This window comes from Dipodomys merriami, unplaced genomic scaffold, assembly GCF_024711535.1.
Source record: "Dipodomys merriami isolate MVZ:Mamm:240054 unplaced genomic scaffold, mDipMer1.0.p SCAF_133, whole genome shotgun sequence".
Classification (NCBI taxonomy): Eukaryota; Metazoa; Chordata; class Mammalia; order Rodentia; family Heteromyidae; genus Dipodomys; species Dipodomys merriami.
In genome coordinates this window covers 2,578,459-2,598,108 of record NW_027202638.1, presented here as the reverse complement: position 1 = coordinate 2,598,108, position 19,650 = coordinate 2,578,459, and the positions used below count along the sequence as shown (strand labels likewise).

The following is a 19,650-nucleotide window of genomic DNA, read 5'->3' as shown; positions in this document are numbered from 1 at the left end:
ACAATAGGAGAAAATGATTATGTAATCAAGTTAATAAAGCAAAGGAGAGGAAGGTACAGAGGCAGAGAAAGCAGAGATAAGTTATTTTGGTGGAGAGATATGATTCCTTGTATCACTCAAGAGTATAAATAGAAAATAAGTCCTCTGTTAGCAAACCATTTTACTTAGAGTACATTTCAGGCAGGTGATCTGAAAGCACTGGGATAGTTCCCCTTTGGGTCAGGATTACTAAACATGTTGATATAAAAACATCCAATTTTCAGCAAAGCAATGCTGGGACTTGAATTATACCCAAAGTGCTTCCAGATCATTGGCTTTCAGAGGATTCCAAACATCTGTGAAAGGTTTTAATATATTAATATCTGAACTTTACTACCAGAAACCTGGATTTAAGTAGTTTATAATGGAGTCTTAGAATTTTTTTTATTTTTAACCATCATTCATGTAAGTCTAATGGACATTTAGGGCTTAGCACTGGTATCCTAAAAATACCTGTGGTACAAGGAAGTTACAGAATCCCTGGAATGGAAAGAGCTTGGCTATTTGCAAACTTTGTTATTTATGTTCTTTAAGCCTCAGTTTTCTAAGCATTAAAATGATATCATACTCAACAATGAGAGAGTGAATGAGATATTGGCAGCATCCCATATGAGAGCAGGAACAAGACAAAGACATATATCATCAGACTGCTATTTAATGTGTGTGGTCAATGCTATCACACACAAAGAAGAAATAGTAATATATAAGGATGAGAAAAGAAACAAAACTGTCAGCCTTTATAGATCCCATGATTGTGTATATAGAAACCCTGAAAAAAAGACTCCACATAGAGCTCCCCTATGACCCAGCAATCCCACTTTTGGGCATTTACCCAAATGTTCACAAACAAGACCATACTAAAGCTACCAGCATGACTATGTTTATCGCAGCATTATTTACCATAGCTAAGATATGGAACCAACCCAGATGCCCCTCAGTAGATGAATCAAGAAAATGTGGTATATATACACAATGGAATTCTATGCCTCCATCAGAAAGAATGACATTGCCCCATTTGTTAGGAAATGGAAAGACTTGGAAAAAATTATATTAAGTGAAGTAAGCAGGCCCCAAAAAACATAGGTCCCCTGGTTTCCCTTATTTGCAATATCTAGTACATGTCTGAGTCAAGTAGAAAAGGTCAGATAAGTTGATGTTAGGGAAATGAACCCTAAGATATGTATTCAAATGTTTTTTTTTCTTTCATGCGATTGTTTCTAACACATTTCTAAGATTATTTCTTTATTGCTTTGTATGTCCCTTCCCCACAGTATAACCCCTCCTTTCACTGTATTTGATGTCGGTATAATTTGTGGAGGGGAAGGGGAAAAACAAATCATTTAAATAGGGATACAGGTAGACCCATTGCAACAATGAGATGTACAAGTCATTATGTTGAAAATGAACTTTACAACTTTGGTGCAGGGGGGGACGGGAGGGAAGGGGGAGAATTGGGGGGGGGGGAATACCATTGTAGACAATATCTAAACTGTATCTTCTATGTGTTAGCAACAACAAAAAGATCTGCAAGTGACACATGACCATCAAACACAGCTAGAAATCAAGCTAAAAGAAAGTGCAAGGCAATAACTCTCTTTCTGTCTGACACCTTGATGAGGCCACAGTGGTTGGTAGCTACCGCTCTCTAGGCTTCACGATGCCACTAAAGGATGACAAGAAGAAAGATGTTGGAAGCTGGCAAAGACAAGAACCAGTAAGTAAGTCTAGGGGCAAAACTAAGAAGTGGTCCAAAGGCAAAGTTCAGGACAAGCTCAACCACCCAGTCCTGTTTGACAAAGCCACCTACAACAAATTGTGTAAAGAAGCTCCCAACTGCTGTGACTTCTGAGGCTGAAGATTCATGACTCCCTGGCCAGGCCAGCACTTCAGGAGCTCCTTAGTAGGGAACTTATCAAATTACTTTTAAAGTACAAAGCTCAAATAAGTTATACTAAAAATAATAAAGGTGGAGATGTCCCAGCTGCTAGTGAAGATGCACGAACAGGTCCAACCAGCTGTATATTTGGAAAAATAGCACTTTATTAAATTAATGCAGGCAAGAATGCATTTTATATGCCACAGAATGGAGAAAAATAAGGGAAGGAGTGAATAGAAGGGCAGGGAAATGTTGGAAGGATGACCAACCAAGATGCTTTGTATACATAAATTGCTTTGTTAAATGGCAAAAATTCAATACATAATCTAAAATTAAGAAAATTGAGGTAAGGAGTTGGGTGGGAGGGGTGTTTGAGAATGTTCAAAGCAATGACATTGTGATCAAGAAGTTCTATATTCATAAACTGCACTGTCAAATGGCAAATCCTTTGTACAACTAGTTGAAGAAAACATTTTTTTAAAAGATATCAACACTGAAAACTCAAAACCTTGCTGAAATAAAAGACAATCTATGTAAAGTGGAAAGATGTACTATGCTCACTCTCTGAAATACTATATTGCTTGAGATGTCAATTGCCCAAAAATTTATTGAGAAACTTAAAGGAATCCTACTCCAGGTTTTTATTTATGTCCCAAGCCTGTAATTCGAGCTATTCTAGAGACTGAAAATGCGAGGACTGTGGTTTGAAGCCAGACAGGAAATAAAGTTCACAAGACCCCTTTTCAACCCATAGTTGTGCATTGTGACATGGGCCTGTTATCCCTCCTTCACTGAAGGCTGATATTGGGAAGACTGTGGTTTCAGTGCAGCCCTAGAGGGAGAAAAGTTCACATGGCTCTATCTCAATGGAATGTACTTGTCATCCCAGCTCTGACAGGAAGACTAAAATAGTCAGATCACAGTCCAAATGCACACCTATACAAGCAGCCAGTCCCTATCTCAAATATAACCAGTGCCTAAAAGGGTTGAAGGCCTAGCTCAGCATAAAGGTGTCTGAATTCAATCTCTATCACCACAAGAGGAGAGAGACAGAGACAGAGAGAGAGACACAAAGACAGAGACAGAGACAGAGAAGAAATATAAAAGAAATCCTCGTCAAAACATTAGCAGGGCAAGTGGTGCTGTGGCTCAAGTGGCCTTGAGCTGAAGAGTTCAGGGGCAGCACAGTGCCCAGGCCCAGAGTTCAAACCCTTGACCAAAAAAAAAAAAGAAAGAAAGAAAAGAAAATTAGCAGGCATTTTTGTGGACATTAACATGCTGATTATAAAATGCATATAGAAATGCAAGGATATTAATAATTGTCAAGACTCTTTTGACCTTAAGGAACAAAGTTGAAAGATTTACACAATTAAATGTCAAAATTTATTAAACTACTGGGACTCAGTGTCATATTGGCATGGATGGAGAAAAAAAATAGAACAGAGACATTAAAGTCCCAAAGCAGACTTAGACTGTGTATCTGTGTATTATCACTTTACTTATAATAAAGACATTATTTCAATATAAGAGAACGTAAAATCATTGCTTTAACTTTAATTTTAATTTTTTATTTTTGTACCAATCCTGGAGCTTTAACTCAGGGCCTGGATGTTGTCCATGAGCTTTGTTTTTGCTCAAAGCTAGCTCTCTACCACTTGAAGCACAGCTCTACTTCTGGCTTTTTGGTGGATAATTGAAGATAAGAGTGTGATGGACTTTTCTGGGCTGGCTTTGAGCCATGCTTCTCTGATCTCAGCCTCCTGAGTTTCTAGGATTACAAGCATGAGCCACCAGCACCAACAAGGATAGTCTTTTCAATAAATGGCCTTAGCTCGACTGAATATCCATGTGGAAAAACACTAAACCTTGGAAACCATTTATAAATTAATTTAAAATAAATTACAAGCCAAATGTGAAAGGTGAAACAATAAAACTCCTCAAATAAAATACAAAAGAAGACCTTTATGATTTGGGAGAATAAAAAGATTTCTTAAATGGATACAAGCAACACTAACTTTTAAAAGACAAGAACAATTCGTTTGACTCTAATAAAGTTAAGAATTACCACTTATCAAAAGACAACATTAAGAGATAAAAAAGCAAGCCACAGGCTGACAATATATATTGTCACCCTACATATCTTGACGAAGGGGTTTGTGTTTAGAATACATTTTAAATGTATAAATCAATAAAGCAAAGACAAAGACCCAATGTTTAAAAATAAAAATCTCCAACCTTTCATGAAAGAAGACAAGCAAGTGGACAAGAAGAATATGAAACAATGCTCAAAGTCAGATCCTATCTGAAAAATAACGAGTGGTAACAATACACCCAAGGATTCATAGGCAAGGGACTTTATGTCTAGCTGTCACAAATCTACAAACAACTTGACTTACATTATTATGCATTCCAACAATAGATTAAAATGCTCTTTTAGAAATTGTATGTGTTCTCTCCTCCCTCCCCTTTCTCCTCTCTCTTGTCCCTCATCTCTCTGTCTCTGTCTCTGTCTGAGTGGGTATGCTTCTATCACCTACTCCTCTTTCTCTGTAAATCTGTCCTCTTTCTCATAGTCCTTCTCGCTCCTGTCTGCCTTTATCTCCCTAGATGCTCAGAGGACCCACCAAAGGACTGCAATGCTCATTCCTGCTCCATGACTTCAGGGTTGACTGTTATTCCCACTGCCATTGTCAGTGCCAGATGACTCCCACAAACAGAAGTCTTCGCTCGCATATTCTGCTCCTAACCTGCACCCCCATGAGTCTTTTCAACATCCTGTTTCGTCTTACTGTCCCCAGGAACCTCCTTTCTTCCAAAGGGAGGGGGTAGGCAGAGTGCCACCTCTCTGGACCCCTGCATGACCCAGCTTCCTCGGTGTCACAAGTTCCCTTCTCCTTGACATGTTTACATGTGATTTTTATTTTTCACAAGATTATTGGGGGTTCAACCAGAAAACGCACACTAACATTCTACTCTACAAATTTACAGAGAGAGAGAGAGAGAGAGAGAGAGAGAGAGAGAGAGAGAGAGAGAGAGAGAGAGAGAGAGAGAGAGAGAGAGAGGGAGAGAGGGAGAGAGAGAGAGAGAGAGTTCTCTTCTATGGACTCTAGAAGAACATCTCCTTCATCATATATATATCAGTCCCAGGAACAGGCACCAGAATTCCCCGATCAGCCAACTCATCACCTTCTTTCATTCTAACATTACATCTTACAAAAGTCACTTCACACGTCATATGATACCAGAAGAACCTTTTTTTCTCACATAAGAAAAAGCAAGGCTCCTCAGGATTAGGAATCTTCCTCCTGGCCCATCAGCACACCAGTAGCAAAGAGAGGTTCCAGAGCCTCTCCACTAACCCCCAGCCTCCACTGAGGAGGCAAGGCCAGACTCAACTGCTCATATCCACCTTACCTATTTCAGGTTGAGCCACCAAGCTCATCCTGGTCCACTAGCCTTTGAAGTCAGCTTTGAGATCTGAGGACTTGCACTCAGAGATAGGAGTTGGATGGAGGGAGAGGAAAATGTGATGCATGGCTAGGTAGTGACAAAGGATGAGCAGAGAAAATTCAACAGAAGTATTTTTAGCCATGCAGCCTGCCACCCTTGCAAGGTAGCTCACAAGGCTTATGATCCCCTCCCTCACTTCCACCACCAATCTCACCTCACACAGGGGCCTGGAACTGCTGGAGAAGGCCTCTTAGACTGTGGTGAGTGGAGTTAGCCATCTTGTGCTCTGGTCTCAGCTCTGTGGCTGGCAGCAGAAGCATTGTGGGTATGCATGCCACCTGCAGCCCCAATCCTCTATTCTCTCAGTTGTGAAGGACATTTATTCAATAGTGCACCAAATATGGATCAGCTGTGTGTGTGTGTGTGTGTGTGTGTGTGTGTGTGTGTGTGTGTGTGTGTGTGTAAGCCACTTCCCTGACAAGAGCAACTAGAATGGGAACATGATAGTGTCTCACAGTGGGGAGGAGGAGGCAGAATCCTGGAGCAGGCATTGTGAGATATGTGTAGGAATGACACTTGCATACAGAGTGAGCACTAAAGTTGGAAAGGGGTAGCAGTCAGGGAGGAGGTGAGAGCAACTGTCACTCTGGTCAAGATATCTCAGTCTCCAAAGAAAGCCAGGAGGCCCATAGTGGAGCAGAGATAAGGGTAAGGTAACTTAATTCTATGGAGTGCTGATTCATTCCATGGGCCCAGTCTGCAAAGCAGCAATCTATTATCATTCTACATTTACCCAGTGAAATGGGCTCAGAAGAGCACAAGGTCACATAATAACTGGAGATGCTGGACAGCACACTCAGACCTGAAGCATTGTGCTTAGATAGCACTTAGGTGCTAGGCTGGCAAGGCATGGGTCCGGGGCCGGTGGGAGTGGGGGTTGTGGGGGTGGTGGTGGTGGGGGTGGTGGTGGATTTTATCAGGTAGAAATTGAGGGTCCAGGAAGTTTTTTCTCCAAGAAGGCATGGGGCAAATTCTGAAGGAGCTAGGATTTGGGGCCCATATTAGATCGCGTGCAATATTTGTCTACATCCTGCTCCTGAACAAGGCTGACTCTGGGAAGATGTCCTGTTTCCTTAACATGAAAATTCTTTCCCCTCTTCCTTCTCTCAAAGATATCATTCTGGACCCGACTTCTGGCCCAGAGTCCACCAGCTTCAGCAGCTCTAAGAGAAGGCAGCCTCAGCTTTTGAGCTTTTCTGCTTGTCTGGTAAGATTACCCTAGATGTATACTAATTATTGAAAATAAGGGAAACTATGGGACCTATGTTTCTTTGGGTCTGTCTTACTTCATTTAATATAATTGTTTCCAGCTTTCCATTTCCTAACAAATTGGGCAGTGTCATTCTTTCTGATGGAGGCATAGAATTCCATTGTGTGTGTGTGTGTGTGTGTGTGTGTGTGTGTGTGTGTGTGTGTGTGTGTGTGTGTGTGTGTGTCTGTGTGTCTGTGTGTCTGTGTGTCTGTGTGTCTGTGTGTGTATCACATTTTCTTGATTCATTTATCTACTGAGGGACATCTGGGTTGGTTCCACATCTTAGCTATGGTGAATAATGCTGCAATAAACATAGTTGTGCTGGTAGCTTTAGTATGGCCTTGTTTGTGATCTTTTGAGTAAATGCCCAAAAGTGTACATATGACCGTATAAGATGGTACTAAGTAAAATGAACCCCAAGATAGGGACATGCAAGATTTTATCTTTGTTGCTGTTGTTTTTAATATATATATAATGTACTATGTGATTTTTTTGTTTATTTCATATGTTCTGCTCCCATGGTATAACCCCTGTTTTCAGTGTATTTGATTCCAGTGCCCTGCATCTTGTATATACATTTTTCTAATTTGGGGAGGGGAAAAGAAATAACAGAATGCTGAAACAAGTATACAGGTTGACCCATTGTAACAATGAGATGTAGAAGACACTATGTAGAAAAAGGAGGGGGTAACAATGCTTGATAGGAAGTGTATTCATTACCTTACTCATGTAACTGTAACCCTTCTGTACAGTATCTTTATAATAAATACATAGATTTAAAAAAAGAAGAAAAGTACAGAGAAGGCAGCCTCAGGCTGACAGGGTTGTCACTAGTATTCTTGTCCACCAGGGGCCGCTCTTGCACAGTGCATGGGGTCCTGCAGAGTCAGCGAGGCTGGAGCCTGCTCTTGAAAACACACTGTTGTATTTAGGCACTCAAACTGTGTAGCAGCTCCATCCCTTCTCCACACTCAGTTTAGAACTGTCAGGGAGCATGCAGCTCTGCTCTTTGTAACAGACAGTACTTGCCTATAATCTCTTGCAAAGTGTGGAAAGCAGTGTGCCTGAATTTGCTCCTGCCTTTTCACATCCTGGCTCTCCCAAGCACCTCTGCCCCTAGCCTTGACACAGACAGACAGGAAACTTGGCATACTTCCACATTCCCTGTGGGATGTTACAGTGAGAGACTCGCCAAAGGTGAGTTGTCAGTCCCTCCTCCTCTCTGCCTGTCAGAGAGAGCTCACCTGGGGTCCTGAGGCTCTCTAGACATCCTCAGCCTATTTTCAGAGAAGTTAAAGGCCAATGAGAGGGGTGTGGGGTATAGAAGAGTTCCCAAAAGGTGAAATGACCATTTGGGACCTCCATCCTGAGCATTCTCTCTTTCTCTCTGGGAGTTACTCCAAGGAAAAGAAGGGTTACAAGTCAAAATCAACTGCTTCCTTAACAGATATTTATTATCTGACTCTCCCCCACTTACCTTCCCTAAATACTAGAACTGATCCTAACAGGATCGAGGCACTGCCTTGCCCTTGGGTCAGCAGACAATGACCTCTTTTGGCCAATGGAAGAGAGGAGAAAACCTATGAATGGGATTCAGTGAAGGCTCGAGGTCTTCCAATGTCCATCCAATCTATACTCTATTTGTTCATCTATAAAATGGGATGCAGGTGATGAGTATCCCTGCCTTCCTTGCAGAAGGACCACGAGGTATTCAAGCAGGCAAAGGGATGAGGGAGTGTGGGCAAAGATTTTGGGGTGGAGTAGAAATGAGCCATTTGTGATCTTCTCCTGAATGTGCAGGGCGAACCCTGTCAAATCCTGCCAAACTGTGTAGCCTCTCTACAGTCCCCTTGCAGCCCACTCCCTCCTGCCCAGGGTTGCTAAAGTTTTGAAAGCTGGGCCCAGGCGTTCCTGCCTCCATCTCAAGGAGAGTGAGTGGTGAGGAGCTACACAGAGAGAGACGGCAATACTCCCGCCTGTCACTCATCCCGGGGAATTTTCTTCTTGGACTTGATATTGCGTCCTCCTCCTCTCTTCCGCTCATCTTTAATTTCTTCATTGATTTTCATTAAACTCTCCCCTTGGCTACAGCACAGGGTAAATTAACTCCTTATTTGAAATAAAATAAAACAAAAGGGAGGGGATAGGATAAAAGGGCACTTTTTGAAATTGAGTTTTTCTGTGGTCTAAGGCTACAAAAAGCAATTTCTAGAACTGTCTGGGTAGATAGCTGGGATTGTCTGAGTAGTTGACTTTAAATGCCCCAGCCCCTGACCTCGTATAGTTCTAGCTATAAGTTTGTGCCCTCCACACCCCAGTCCTTCATCTGTACCATAGACCCCAGGCCACCTCTAGTCCCATCCCCCTCAGTCCCATTCACTGAATCAGAACTGCCCAACCTTCCTTTCACCCATGCTGGAAGTCTACCAGGGTCACTGAAAACTCCCTAACACTAAGTCTCTTTAGGAGGAATGCAATCTACCCAAAGCATCCTGAAAAGGTGGAGACATAATCAGAGTGTGTCCTCCATGCAGGCACCATGCTGGAAAACTGACCATATTGTTGCTCTATGTCACCATAGCAACCCTACAGACAAGGCACTGTCCCTCATAGGGAAGCCATGGGTGAGAGAAGTAGTTTGTTCCCCAACCCTACAGTCCCCTCCCTTAGTAATGTCAGTTCCCACCTGAGCAGTCTACCACCAAACAATTGGGTCTGTGTGCTCCTATTGCCAGTCTAGTTCTGGATCCCACTCTCCACCCTTGGCCCTCAACTTCTTCATTCAGTCTTCTCCCAAATGTAGCATACAGAACTCAGTCAACTTAGAGCTTCACAAGTGTACTGAGCCCAGAGCTCTTTTAGAGACTTAGAGCCCCACAGGCTAACTAGCCAACTGAGGGATCCCTCTTCTCTTCCAATGCCACATTTCCCTGCTTCTTTTCAGGGCAGCATTAAGTGCCTCCTTGGTCCTTCTGGGCCTAGCTCCTACGCCAGTAACCCCAGCCAAGATGGGCCTCCTACCCATGTTCTCTGATGGCCATGGGATAGCCTCCCCACTATATCCACCATTGAGCCAAACTTCCAAAGGGCTGTTATGAAAAGAAAGAATAGAGCCTAGAAGGGCCTTCCTACATTTCTAAGAGGCCTATGGATGTTAACATCATGTCTCATCCAGCCCTGCCTTGCATGTATCCAGATCTACCTCCTGACCAAGTTAACACCCAGAACCTGGCTCTCAGGAACCCATCCCTCATGGTCCCCACCTCGAAAGACCAGCTCTTCCCAGGTGGCGGAAGAATAAAGAGCGAGAGCTTGGAAGCAGCTCAGTTTTTGCCTGACCACAGGTTCTACACATTTATGAGGCTCCATCCTGGAGCCTCAGTTCCCTTGTCTATACACAGGAGGAAAGGCTGTGAGGACTTGGGCTCCAGCCACCCCCGGCCACTCTGCACTGCTCCTCTGGCTCCTCTGACTCTTCTACCAGGATAGCCTTCTTCCAAGTGGGCTAGGCCGCCCTGTCCATTGGAGAGTAATCTTACCAAATTGCTGATCCAGAGCCCCAGCCATTAGCGCTGTCCCTTCCACAATGATGCTAGCAGTTACTCAGTGCCTACTGCGTGCCAAAAGCCACATCATTGTAGTCCCATAATCCACCAACAGTTCTGTGAGATAGATTTCATTATATCCATTTGATTAAGAAAAATATGCCTCTGAGAAGCTCCAAAAATGTCCCCTCCCCTTTGCCCCCAGGTAACTTGTGATTTCTCCAAGGTCATAGGTACAGAGAATTAGGTTCAAACCTAGGAGTGCCTGACTTTCAAAGGCCACAAGCTCCTCAGTATGCTGGAGAAGGAAGCATGAATCTATAGCCCTCATCAAGGATAGACCTCATGAGAAACCAGCGAGTGGGTGTCAGAGTATTTGACCCCAGAAGAAATGAAGAAGCACAGATGAAGCAACTTCAGGCAAATGAATGAAGGAGACATAACTAAATCTATGAGCTCATCAGTCCGGGCATCTGACAAGGCACAGGCCTCACACCGCTCAGGAGGGCTGGAGGTGTCTTGTGTTAAGGCTGGCTCCACACCTCCTCTGGGCCTGCACAGGACTTCAAAAACCTCATCAGGTGTGGAAATAGACAGGGAAGCCCCATGACAAAGATGGGTTTCACTATGTCCACTGGGTTTCATATTGCCAATTAATTAAACAAGCAAGTGAACTTACTGGTCTTCAACAGACCAGTAAATCCAGAGGGGAAGGCCGTGACTGTGACAGTATCTAATTAGGTCACTGCTCTGACTGTGCCCCAGCACACCCTTCTCCGCATACCTGCCAGGCTGGCTTCCACAGTACTTCCTGTTGCTGGCTTCTCTACCTTCCAGCCCAAACACTGCACTGCATACCTTATGGGAGCCTCAGGCCAGGACTGAAGGGCCTTGATCACAGGGGAGGGGAGGAGTGAGCAGGACCCAGAGAGGGACCTGGAGAAGGCCTCATGGGCATCTCTATAACTTTGGAAAACAACATGGTATGTTAGGAAAGAATGAAGACGTTGGCACCATCACAGCAGGTTTGGTTCCTGGTTTTGCATAATAGTTAACAGCCCAGGCTGGCTCTGGCCCAGCAGAGCTGGAATTCAATTACTACCCAGGCATTTGGTAGCTATATGCCATCAAGCGAGATGCCTCATTTGAGTTTTCTTTCCTTCTTCTCTAAGCAGTGGGGACAATGGCAACCCCAAGGGGATGTGTCTATGACAGGGACTTAAGATGGGGCAGAGGAAAACACTTGCTCCAAGGACGTCCGTCATAATCCTCATCGCCATTGGCATGACAACCTATCACCTGCCAGCACTGGGGTAGGTGAAAGTTTTGTGTGGATAGCAAGGAAGTAAATGTTCTTGGTTTGGCAGACCACAGAAACTCTGCTGCAGTGACTCAGCTCTGCTGTTGTAGGTACGAGCAGATATTACACAGTTAGGACGGAAACACAGACATAGACATATAGCCTGTCAACCATAAGCAAGAGAGCATGGCTGTGGCCCATGGGAGTTGGTGGACTAGCCAGGGATTGGTGTCTCACAATTATAATCCCAGATACTGGGGAGGTGGAGAGTGGAAGGCCAGCCTGAGCAAAAAATTAGACCAATAAGTTAGACACAATGGCTCATGGTAATAGTTCTTGCCTACTATATGGTTTGAAAGATCAAGGTCCAAGGCCAGCCCCAGGCAAAAAAAAATGTAAGACCCTACCCGAAAAACAACCGAAGCAAAAAGGGCTGTGTATGCGTAGTGCAAGTGGTCAAGCACCTATTTAATAATCACAAGGCTCTGAGTTCAAGCCATTGAACTACACATGTGCATACATACATAAAAAATACAAAAAAAAACAAATTTAAGAGACTACAAGTTTAAGTTTACATATTTTTCATGTGACATAAAAGTTTCTCCTGATTTTCTCAACTATTTAAAAGTGAGTGGAAATGCCATATTCTTAGCTTATGGGTCCCATTAAAACAGACAACCGACAGGCACCAATAGCTCACACCTGTAATCCTAGCTCTTCAGGATAGTGAGATCTGAGGATTTGTGGTTCAAAGACAGCACAAGCAGGAAAGTCTTGGAGAAGTAGACCTGTGGCTCAAGTGAGATAGCACTTGCCTTGAGCAAAAGAGCTCAGGGAAGCAACCAACCCCTCAGTACACACATGCGTGCACGCGCATGCACGCACGCACACACACACACACACACACATACACACACACACACACAGACAAAAGGCTGGCTTTGGCTAGCAAACCATCTCTTGCTACCTATACTAGAACATAACTCCTGTGAGCACAAGGGGCTTTGTCTGTGTCAACTGCTGTATTCCTGGCACCAAAACAGTGCAGATCCTCAACAAATATTTGCTGAGCACACAGATTGTACACTGTGATTTGGGGCAAGATGTTGTCTCATCTGTCTGGGCCTCTGTGTCTTCATGTGCACAGTGGATGCTTTAAATGTGAGGCAAGCATCACATGAAATTCAAATCCATATGGAGCCACTTTGCAAGCTCTAGGGCTGCTGTGGAGGGCTCTGACCTGAAGGGTCTCCTCAGGATCAGCTCACTCAGAGCTTGGCCCAGAGGCACTGTCTCACATATGTTTATATCACAGCTACCTAACATGGAAGAACGGTAGGCCCACTAAGCCATCCCCTATGCCATTGGGAATGCGTTAGGAAACAGGCCAGAGCAGTAACATGACTTGGGATAAGGCTCAGGAACTTTTCAATGCTCTCAGAATGTTGTCCACTGAGCCAGCAAGGCAAGGAGGACATAGCCCTGGGTCGTGGACGTAGGCAGACAAGGCTCAAATTCTGCCTTCCCTATTTAGTAGTTATGTGGTTTTACGCAAACTACATGAGACATCATTGCCTTGTCTTTAGGACAGAGATGTTAATAGTGATGATCTTACAAGGCCCTGGTGTGTTAATGGAAAAGTGTGTGAAGTATCATCCCTGCACCTAGCACCTAATAAGCCTCCTTCCAGGTCCCTTATCTCTACGCCTTCTTCTGTCCTTCAGTAAGCTGGTGACACTAGCTAGACCAGCTTATGTGCTGAAGCATCCTGGATTTGAGCATGCATCCTATGGATGGAAAAATTGCCTCCAGACTTCCCAGCTACATAGGTTTCAGTTCTAAACAAGAAGTCTTTGCTGCTTTTCTTCCCTGCTTTGAAAATTTTGCTGTGCTGCAGACTCATTGAAGCCAAGCAACTCACTGCTTTTAGAGAACTGGTGATGCTAACCCCTTCTACATTTTCTTCCCATCTTCTCTGCCAACCAGACATTAAATTAGATGAGAAACACAACTTGTTTGGCCATTAGCCCGTTATCCAAGAAAAAAGATTTATGGGAGAAGAGAGGGAATTATTTCACACACAAAGCAAAAATTAATCACACCCTATCCATTTAGACCTAACCACAGGAACACATGCAGAACATCTGCCCTGAATCTTGTAGGCATCACAATTGCCCAGAGATATTTTGGGCCCTTCATTTCTCCTTCATAAGAGCATTTGGTATCTTTTCTTCAAAGTCTATTGGCAAAAAAAAAATTCCCAACATCAACCATCTCCAGAATCCTCCTAGCACCCTTGAGGGCCTATCTGCAAACTCATATCCACTCAGTCAACAGAAGTCCCTTGGGCCTACAGAGAACCACATTGCTTCTGTGACCACATGCTTCTCTGTGCCACACTGACCCCTATCCAAGTCTTACAGTCCTCTATGAAGAGGACCTTCGCTTGCTTATGAGCCTATAAGGGCACATCTTGAGTGACAACTTGATTGGACTGAGAGACACCTAAGAGATGAGTGAAGCATATTTCTGGGTGTGGCCATGAGGGGTTTACCAGAGACAATTAGCATTGTTGATAGCAACTTAGGAGGGAGGACCCACCCTGAAAGTGGGCAGCACCATCTAATAGGCTGGAGTTGAGATGGAACAAAAGCAGAAGGAAGGCACCCACTGGTCTTTCTCTGTCTCCCTCTGTCTTTCTCTGTTTCTGTCTCTTACCTCTCTTCCCCACCTCCTCTACTTTTCTCTTGGCTTCCTGTTTGCCATGAGGCAAACCATATGCTTCTACCATCACGATGTTCTACTTCACCTCATACTCAAATTTGGATCCAGCCAACCTTGAATTAAAACCTTTGAAACTCTGAGCCCAAATACATCTTCCCATCTTCACACTGAATTTCTCAAGTATTTCATTATATACAGCAGGAGAAAGGTGGCTAAGGTAGTACCCAGTGCCTTCTGTTCTTGGTCTGGATCCCCTTCCTGCTTTGAGTGAAGGACCAGCCACTCCAAACCTCAACATCAACTTGCCTGCCCTCTGCGGTCCCACCCACTCAACTTTCAATTGGTCATCCACCTATGAAGTATTGAGTGTCTTCTCTCCTTTTCTTCTGCATTAAACCTCATAGTGTCCCCCAACAGTTTCATCTGAGTGGCTCAGGAGAATCAGGAACCTCAGCCCCACCCCAACCAGCCATTCTTACCTTCTCCAGCTGGTGAACACCCTCTTCCACACAGCAGATGGAGGCCAGTGTACGGAGCGCCTGGGGGTACAAGGGCCGGAAACTGTCCTGTCTGCAGACCTTGAAGAGTGCTACAACCCCACCTTCCTGCCAGGAAGAAGAAAATGTCACGTTATCTTACATGTGACCTTCCCTGGGCTGACATCTCTGGTGCTTAGCAGTTAAGCTCTTTGGTGTTTTTCCCAGCATGCGTACCCTCTCACACTTACACACTCACACACATGCACAGTGAAGTGCTGGCTCCTGATAGTTCAAGTTGGTCATGGGATTCCTCAAATGCTTCTAGGACTTGGGGAAGAAGCTGGGGGTGAAGTTTTTCTAGATCCAAAGATCAACACCGTTCAATACTTTTCCAAGTATGCTTCAACACCTCCTGAGAAGCTCCTGGGGAATAGACTGAAGTCTACTGAAGGCATATAGAGAGAAGGGAAGATAGGAGCCCACTGCCACTTCTCCTTTACCACCAATCAATCACCATGTTACTTCTGACTGCAGTGGAAGGCAGACAGAAAGAAGTTTTTGTTTATATTACAGTTATATTTCCACTCAGATGGAAAGCACAGAAGTCCAGATGGGTAAAGCAATCCACCCTAAGTCCATAGCATCTTCATTTGCAATCCTTGTTCTCCTATTTGTAAAAGAAACACATTCCTTTAATCACAATTATCTACCTCTTGAATATGAATGTGTCTTTTTTCCTTGTCCTTCTGAAAACTTTTTTATATCTCTTGGAGATTGCCCAATAGCATGTGTACCTCCAGGAAAAAAATCTGGGCATGAGACATTCATCCTCAAGCTACCCTGCCAACTGATCACACTTACTCTGTAACCATCACCGGAGCCCCATGATTCTATGAGTGAAAGCACCCCCAGAAAACAGGACAGTCAGCCCAATGTCCAGCAAAGGAGTGGTACTCCTCAATGAGCTCATCTCTGGTATAGTGGCCTTTCACTTACAGAGAAGAATTGGGGGCCCCCCATCAGTCTTTGTACCTCCCACTTTCTGTCCTTGAGGACTAGAAGAGGCCCAGAGGTTGTCACAGCAATTAATGCATGATCAACTGATCTGAGCCCTCAAGACACTCACCTTGAACCTCATCATTCCTGGGTTTAACTAAGGCCATTGCACCTGTTCCCTCAAATGAATAAAATGTCATTAGCAGATAAATTTAGCAAAATACACTGTCAGATTGTGGAGAAGTCTGGCCATCAATGCACCTGCCAGGGGCTATCGTGGCCATTGCTTTTTCTACCTGTTCATTCCTTTTGACTATCCACGATTTTATCCTTAGCATATGCAACAGGGCCTGACACAGTAGGTACAGGCTTGAGGACAAAGGGAAGAAGAGGGAGAGAAGGAAAGAAGGTAGGAAGGTGCATTGAAATAACTCATTACTGGATTTTCCTTCCCTTCCATTTGATAAAGTTAGGCCTATGGGCTCTTTTTACTCTGAGAATTTTGCAGATGCTCACTACAGAGACCAAGATGAAGGTATACAATGATGGAGAGTTGATAAAATCTGACATTTGTAATCAGTTGGCTGATCACAAACTTTTTCATCTCTATTTCCCTCTGGGGTAGTTGATTTGCTAGGACAAGAATATATACCTTAGGGCTGGTAAAAATTATTCATGCATTCAAAAAATAGTAACAGCTTATTAGCTGCTAAACACTCTGCTGAACACTGAGCAAGACTGTCCTACTCATACTATATTCATAGCCTGGCAGGGAGGACAGGAAACTCTAAAACTATGTTCAAAGCTGGATAGAAGTTCAATGAATTGGTGCTTAAAGAAGGGCTGAGGGGAAAGAGTACCAGAGCCTCTCAATTTAGAATAGATTTGTAGAAGGGTCAGGACAGAAGCACCCTGGTTTTAAATGCATTATTCTAATAAAAATAAGTCAAGCATGAGATAAGGTGTCTACTCTTGTAATTTCTTGTCCCATAATCCTTTACACCTTTGCCTTCCTGCTTTCTCAGGGGACATCTCTATGTGTTCTACATAAAGACTACTTATAGAGTCAATGAAACAAAATTAAGTTACTCTATAAAGTGAACAAGCGAACAAATAGTAGACCCACGTTTTCTTCAACCACCCCTGTTGGGTCATTAACTGACCACTAGAGATATATGTACATATATAAGCATTACATAGAAATGCACAATAAAAAAAGAAATGCATATTTATATGTGTATTTATTTGCATTGAATCATCTCAGTTGTATAAACATTATTTCAATAGCTAGATGATTAATAGAAGGTACATGTGGAGCAGATGATGATAATATGGTGTCAAAGAACATGAAGCCAAAACCAAGATGAATATGGCAGCCTCAGTTTGGCTCAGAAGGCACTGAGCCCAGCACAACTATATTTAAGCCCCTGCATGAATTTGCATTGCATTCTCATTACATCGTTTCCCAAACCTATGAAAAATGTCCTTCTTAGCATTTTCAGTTACTGGGAAAGGAAAGAGGAAATGCCTGGAGTCACATTTTAAGGAGAATTTTCTTTAAAATCCTACCTCTGCTTTGGCCATGACAGCTCCATGTCTGAGCAGTAGGGGGAGCAACTGAGTTAATGTGTGTGGGAGGACCTGGTGCTCCCTTTCTGGGCATTAGTTGGAGGTTCAGAATGCAAAGGCCTTTTTGTTGGAAACTTACTTAATATCCTCATGATAGATATACCACAGGCTGGAAGATGTGAAAGGGAGAAGAGGCAGGAGGACCTGGAGGAATTTTGAGGGATTATCTCATGGACCTTGCTGAAGCCCCCATCAGGCTAGGAGAACAAAACAGGATTGCCTGAGTTAGCAGATCACACTGCTGGCTGGAGCTTGGTTAATTTTATAGAAAGCTCTGGGCTCTGAGCCCAGCTACATAACAGTATGAATTATTCAGACAGGGTTGGGATGAGCTGTCATAAAGCTGGCAAAGGCCACTGTGGAGTGTGCAAGCTGGTGGTGGTGGGGAATAACAGAGAAACTGAGGGCAATTAAACAAAGCACAGGGGAGTTGTGTGTGCTCTGCTCTGGGATAGGATGGGGTTTGTCACATCATTATAGGGAAAACTGGGCTCTTCACTTGGTCTTCAGAGAATCCCAAGAGACTGGGAAGACAGACCTCAGACAGGCTGCCAAGTTCTCTTCTGGAGACAGCTCAGATAGATGGATAATCCAACAAAAGACCACAGTGAGTCCCAAAGACATGGACAAGGAAGTCTATGGGACTTCCCACGGACAATGCTGGGCACATTTACTGAGCTTCTGAGGTAAAGATGTTGGGCAGGGAATGCCAGGGACTCCCGGCATCTTCAATGTTTTGGGACTGTACATCTCCACACAGAGTCTGCTGAAAGAACTCATTTTGCTTTCTTCCATGTTGGGAAGATGGGAGCCATCACTGACTCTTTTCTCTGCTTCAACCTTCTGTCTGCTGTAGCCCAAGGAGATTGAAATAAGTACATTTGGTTAAAATTCTAGCTCTGTTTCAATGCGCACAATTGTGAACAAGATATTTAACTTCTTTCTGAACATGTATGTTCCCTCTTGTGTGGGGGAGGGCTTGAACTCAGGGACCCTGAGGCATCCCTTAGCATTTTCACTCAGAGCTGACACCCTACCACTTCAATCATTTGCCACTCTTTGGTGGTACCTGGAGATAAGAATCTCTCAGATTTGTCTGCCCAAACTGGCTTTGAACTAAGATCCTCCTATCTCAGCTTCCTGAGTAGCTAGGATTATAGGCAGGAGATATGCATACTCAGCTGTTACCTAATCTTAAAGGTGAGAATTATTTTATCACATCTAAACTCTGTTGGAGCATGGGATGAGCTAGTGAATGGAAAGTTAAAAGGGCTTGAGCATGGAAAAGGTAACAGACTTAAAGCCGTACGGAAGGAGGGAAAAGGGAAGAAGAGGACAAGAGGGAAGGAAGGTAGGAGGGAAGGGAAGGGCTACAGAAAGGCAGTTCAAAACAGCAAACAAAAAATCACATTTGATTCCATGTATGTAGCTAGATACATTTACTAGCTGTCATTTACTAGCTGTATGATCTCACTATCTTAGCTCCCTGGAGCTCCACTAAACAGACCTGAGAGGAGGTTTAAACAAATTAACATATATAAATCACTTAGAACATTGTCTGGCACATAATTAAGTGCTCTGAGAATATTGAGGTTTCTTTCCACTACTACTGTTAGTTCATCTATCATTACCACCATCATCAAAGTGAACCACTTCCACCTTTAGAAGTCTCAAGTTCCCCCATTTCTCCCCACTCCTACCAACATCACTCAGTCCTAGCCTTTTTCAATCTCCCATCTGGAGTGTGTAGATCAATCATTATGCAGTGAACCAGAAGTAAAGACAGAGGAAATCTTGATTAAGACAGAAGCGGAGTTGTTGTACTATGTAGGGGTTAGCATGGAAAAGGAAGGACTCTAGATTTCAGCCAGTTGAACTAGTGAAATGCAAGGAGTATTGGCTCCAAAGACAAATCTGGTTTCAAGTGTCCCAAGCTTAAGATATTCAACCACTGTGAGTCCTAGAGTCTTTATCTGTGCAACAGGGTCATTAATATCCATCTCACAAGCAAGGAGGTGGACAAGATACAACAACTAAGCAAATGGCAGCAGTACAAAGGTTTGGGATACAGCTCAGCGAACACCAGCTTAGCACATGGAAGACCCTGGGTTCAATCCTCTGCACAACCAAAAGAAGAAAGAAAGGTACCAATACAGGGGAATTTGGGGAATAACCAGCAACCAGTGTTGCTATTCAAATTCAAAAGGACTCATGTCTTCCATTGGTCAGGCTTTGGTGGGCCATGGCCTATGGCCTATGTAACACTCAAAGGATCAGTGCAAACTGTTTTTGTTTTTTGT

At 43.7% G+C, this 19,650-nt stretch overlaps 1 protein-coding gene and 1 pseudogene across 1 annotated transcript in view; one reads left to right on the top strand and one right to left on the bottom strand.

Moving 5' to 3' along the window:
* The window catches only part of LOC138825041 (protein inscuteable homolog), a 98,403-nt gene that overhangs the window by 41,210 nt on the left and 37,543 nt on the right, over nucleotides 1–19,650 (bottom strand). Inside the window, exon 6 of the mRNA XM_070019393.1 lies at nucleotides 14,726–14,851. Within this exon, the coding sequence (XP_069875494.1) occupies nucleotides 14,726–14,851 (126 nt within the window). The remainder of the gene's footprint in view (nucleotides 1–14,725; nucleotides 14,852–19,650) is intronic.
* On the top strand, nucleotides 1,697–2,085 carry LOC138825042 (small ribosomal subunit protein eS25 pseudogene; annotated as a pseudogene).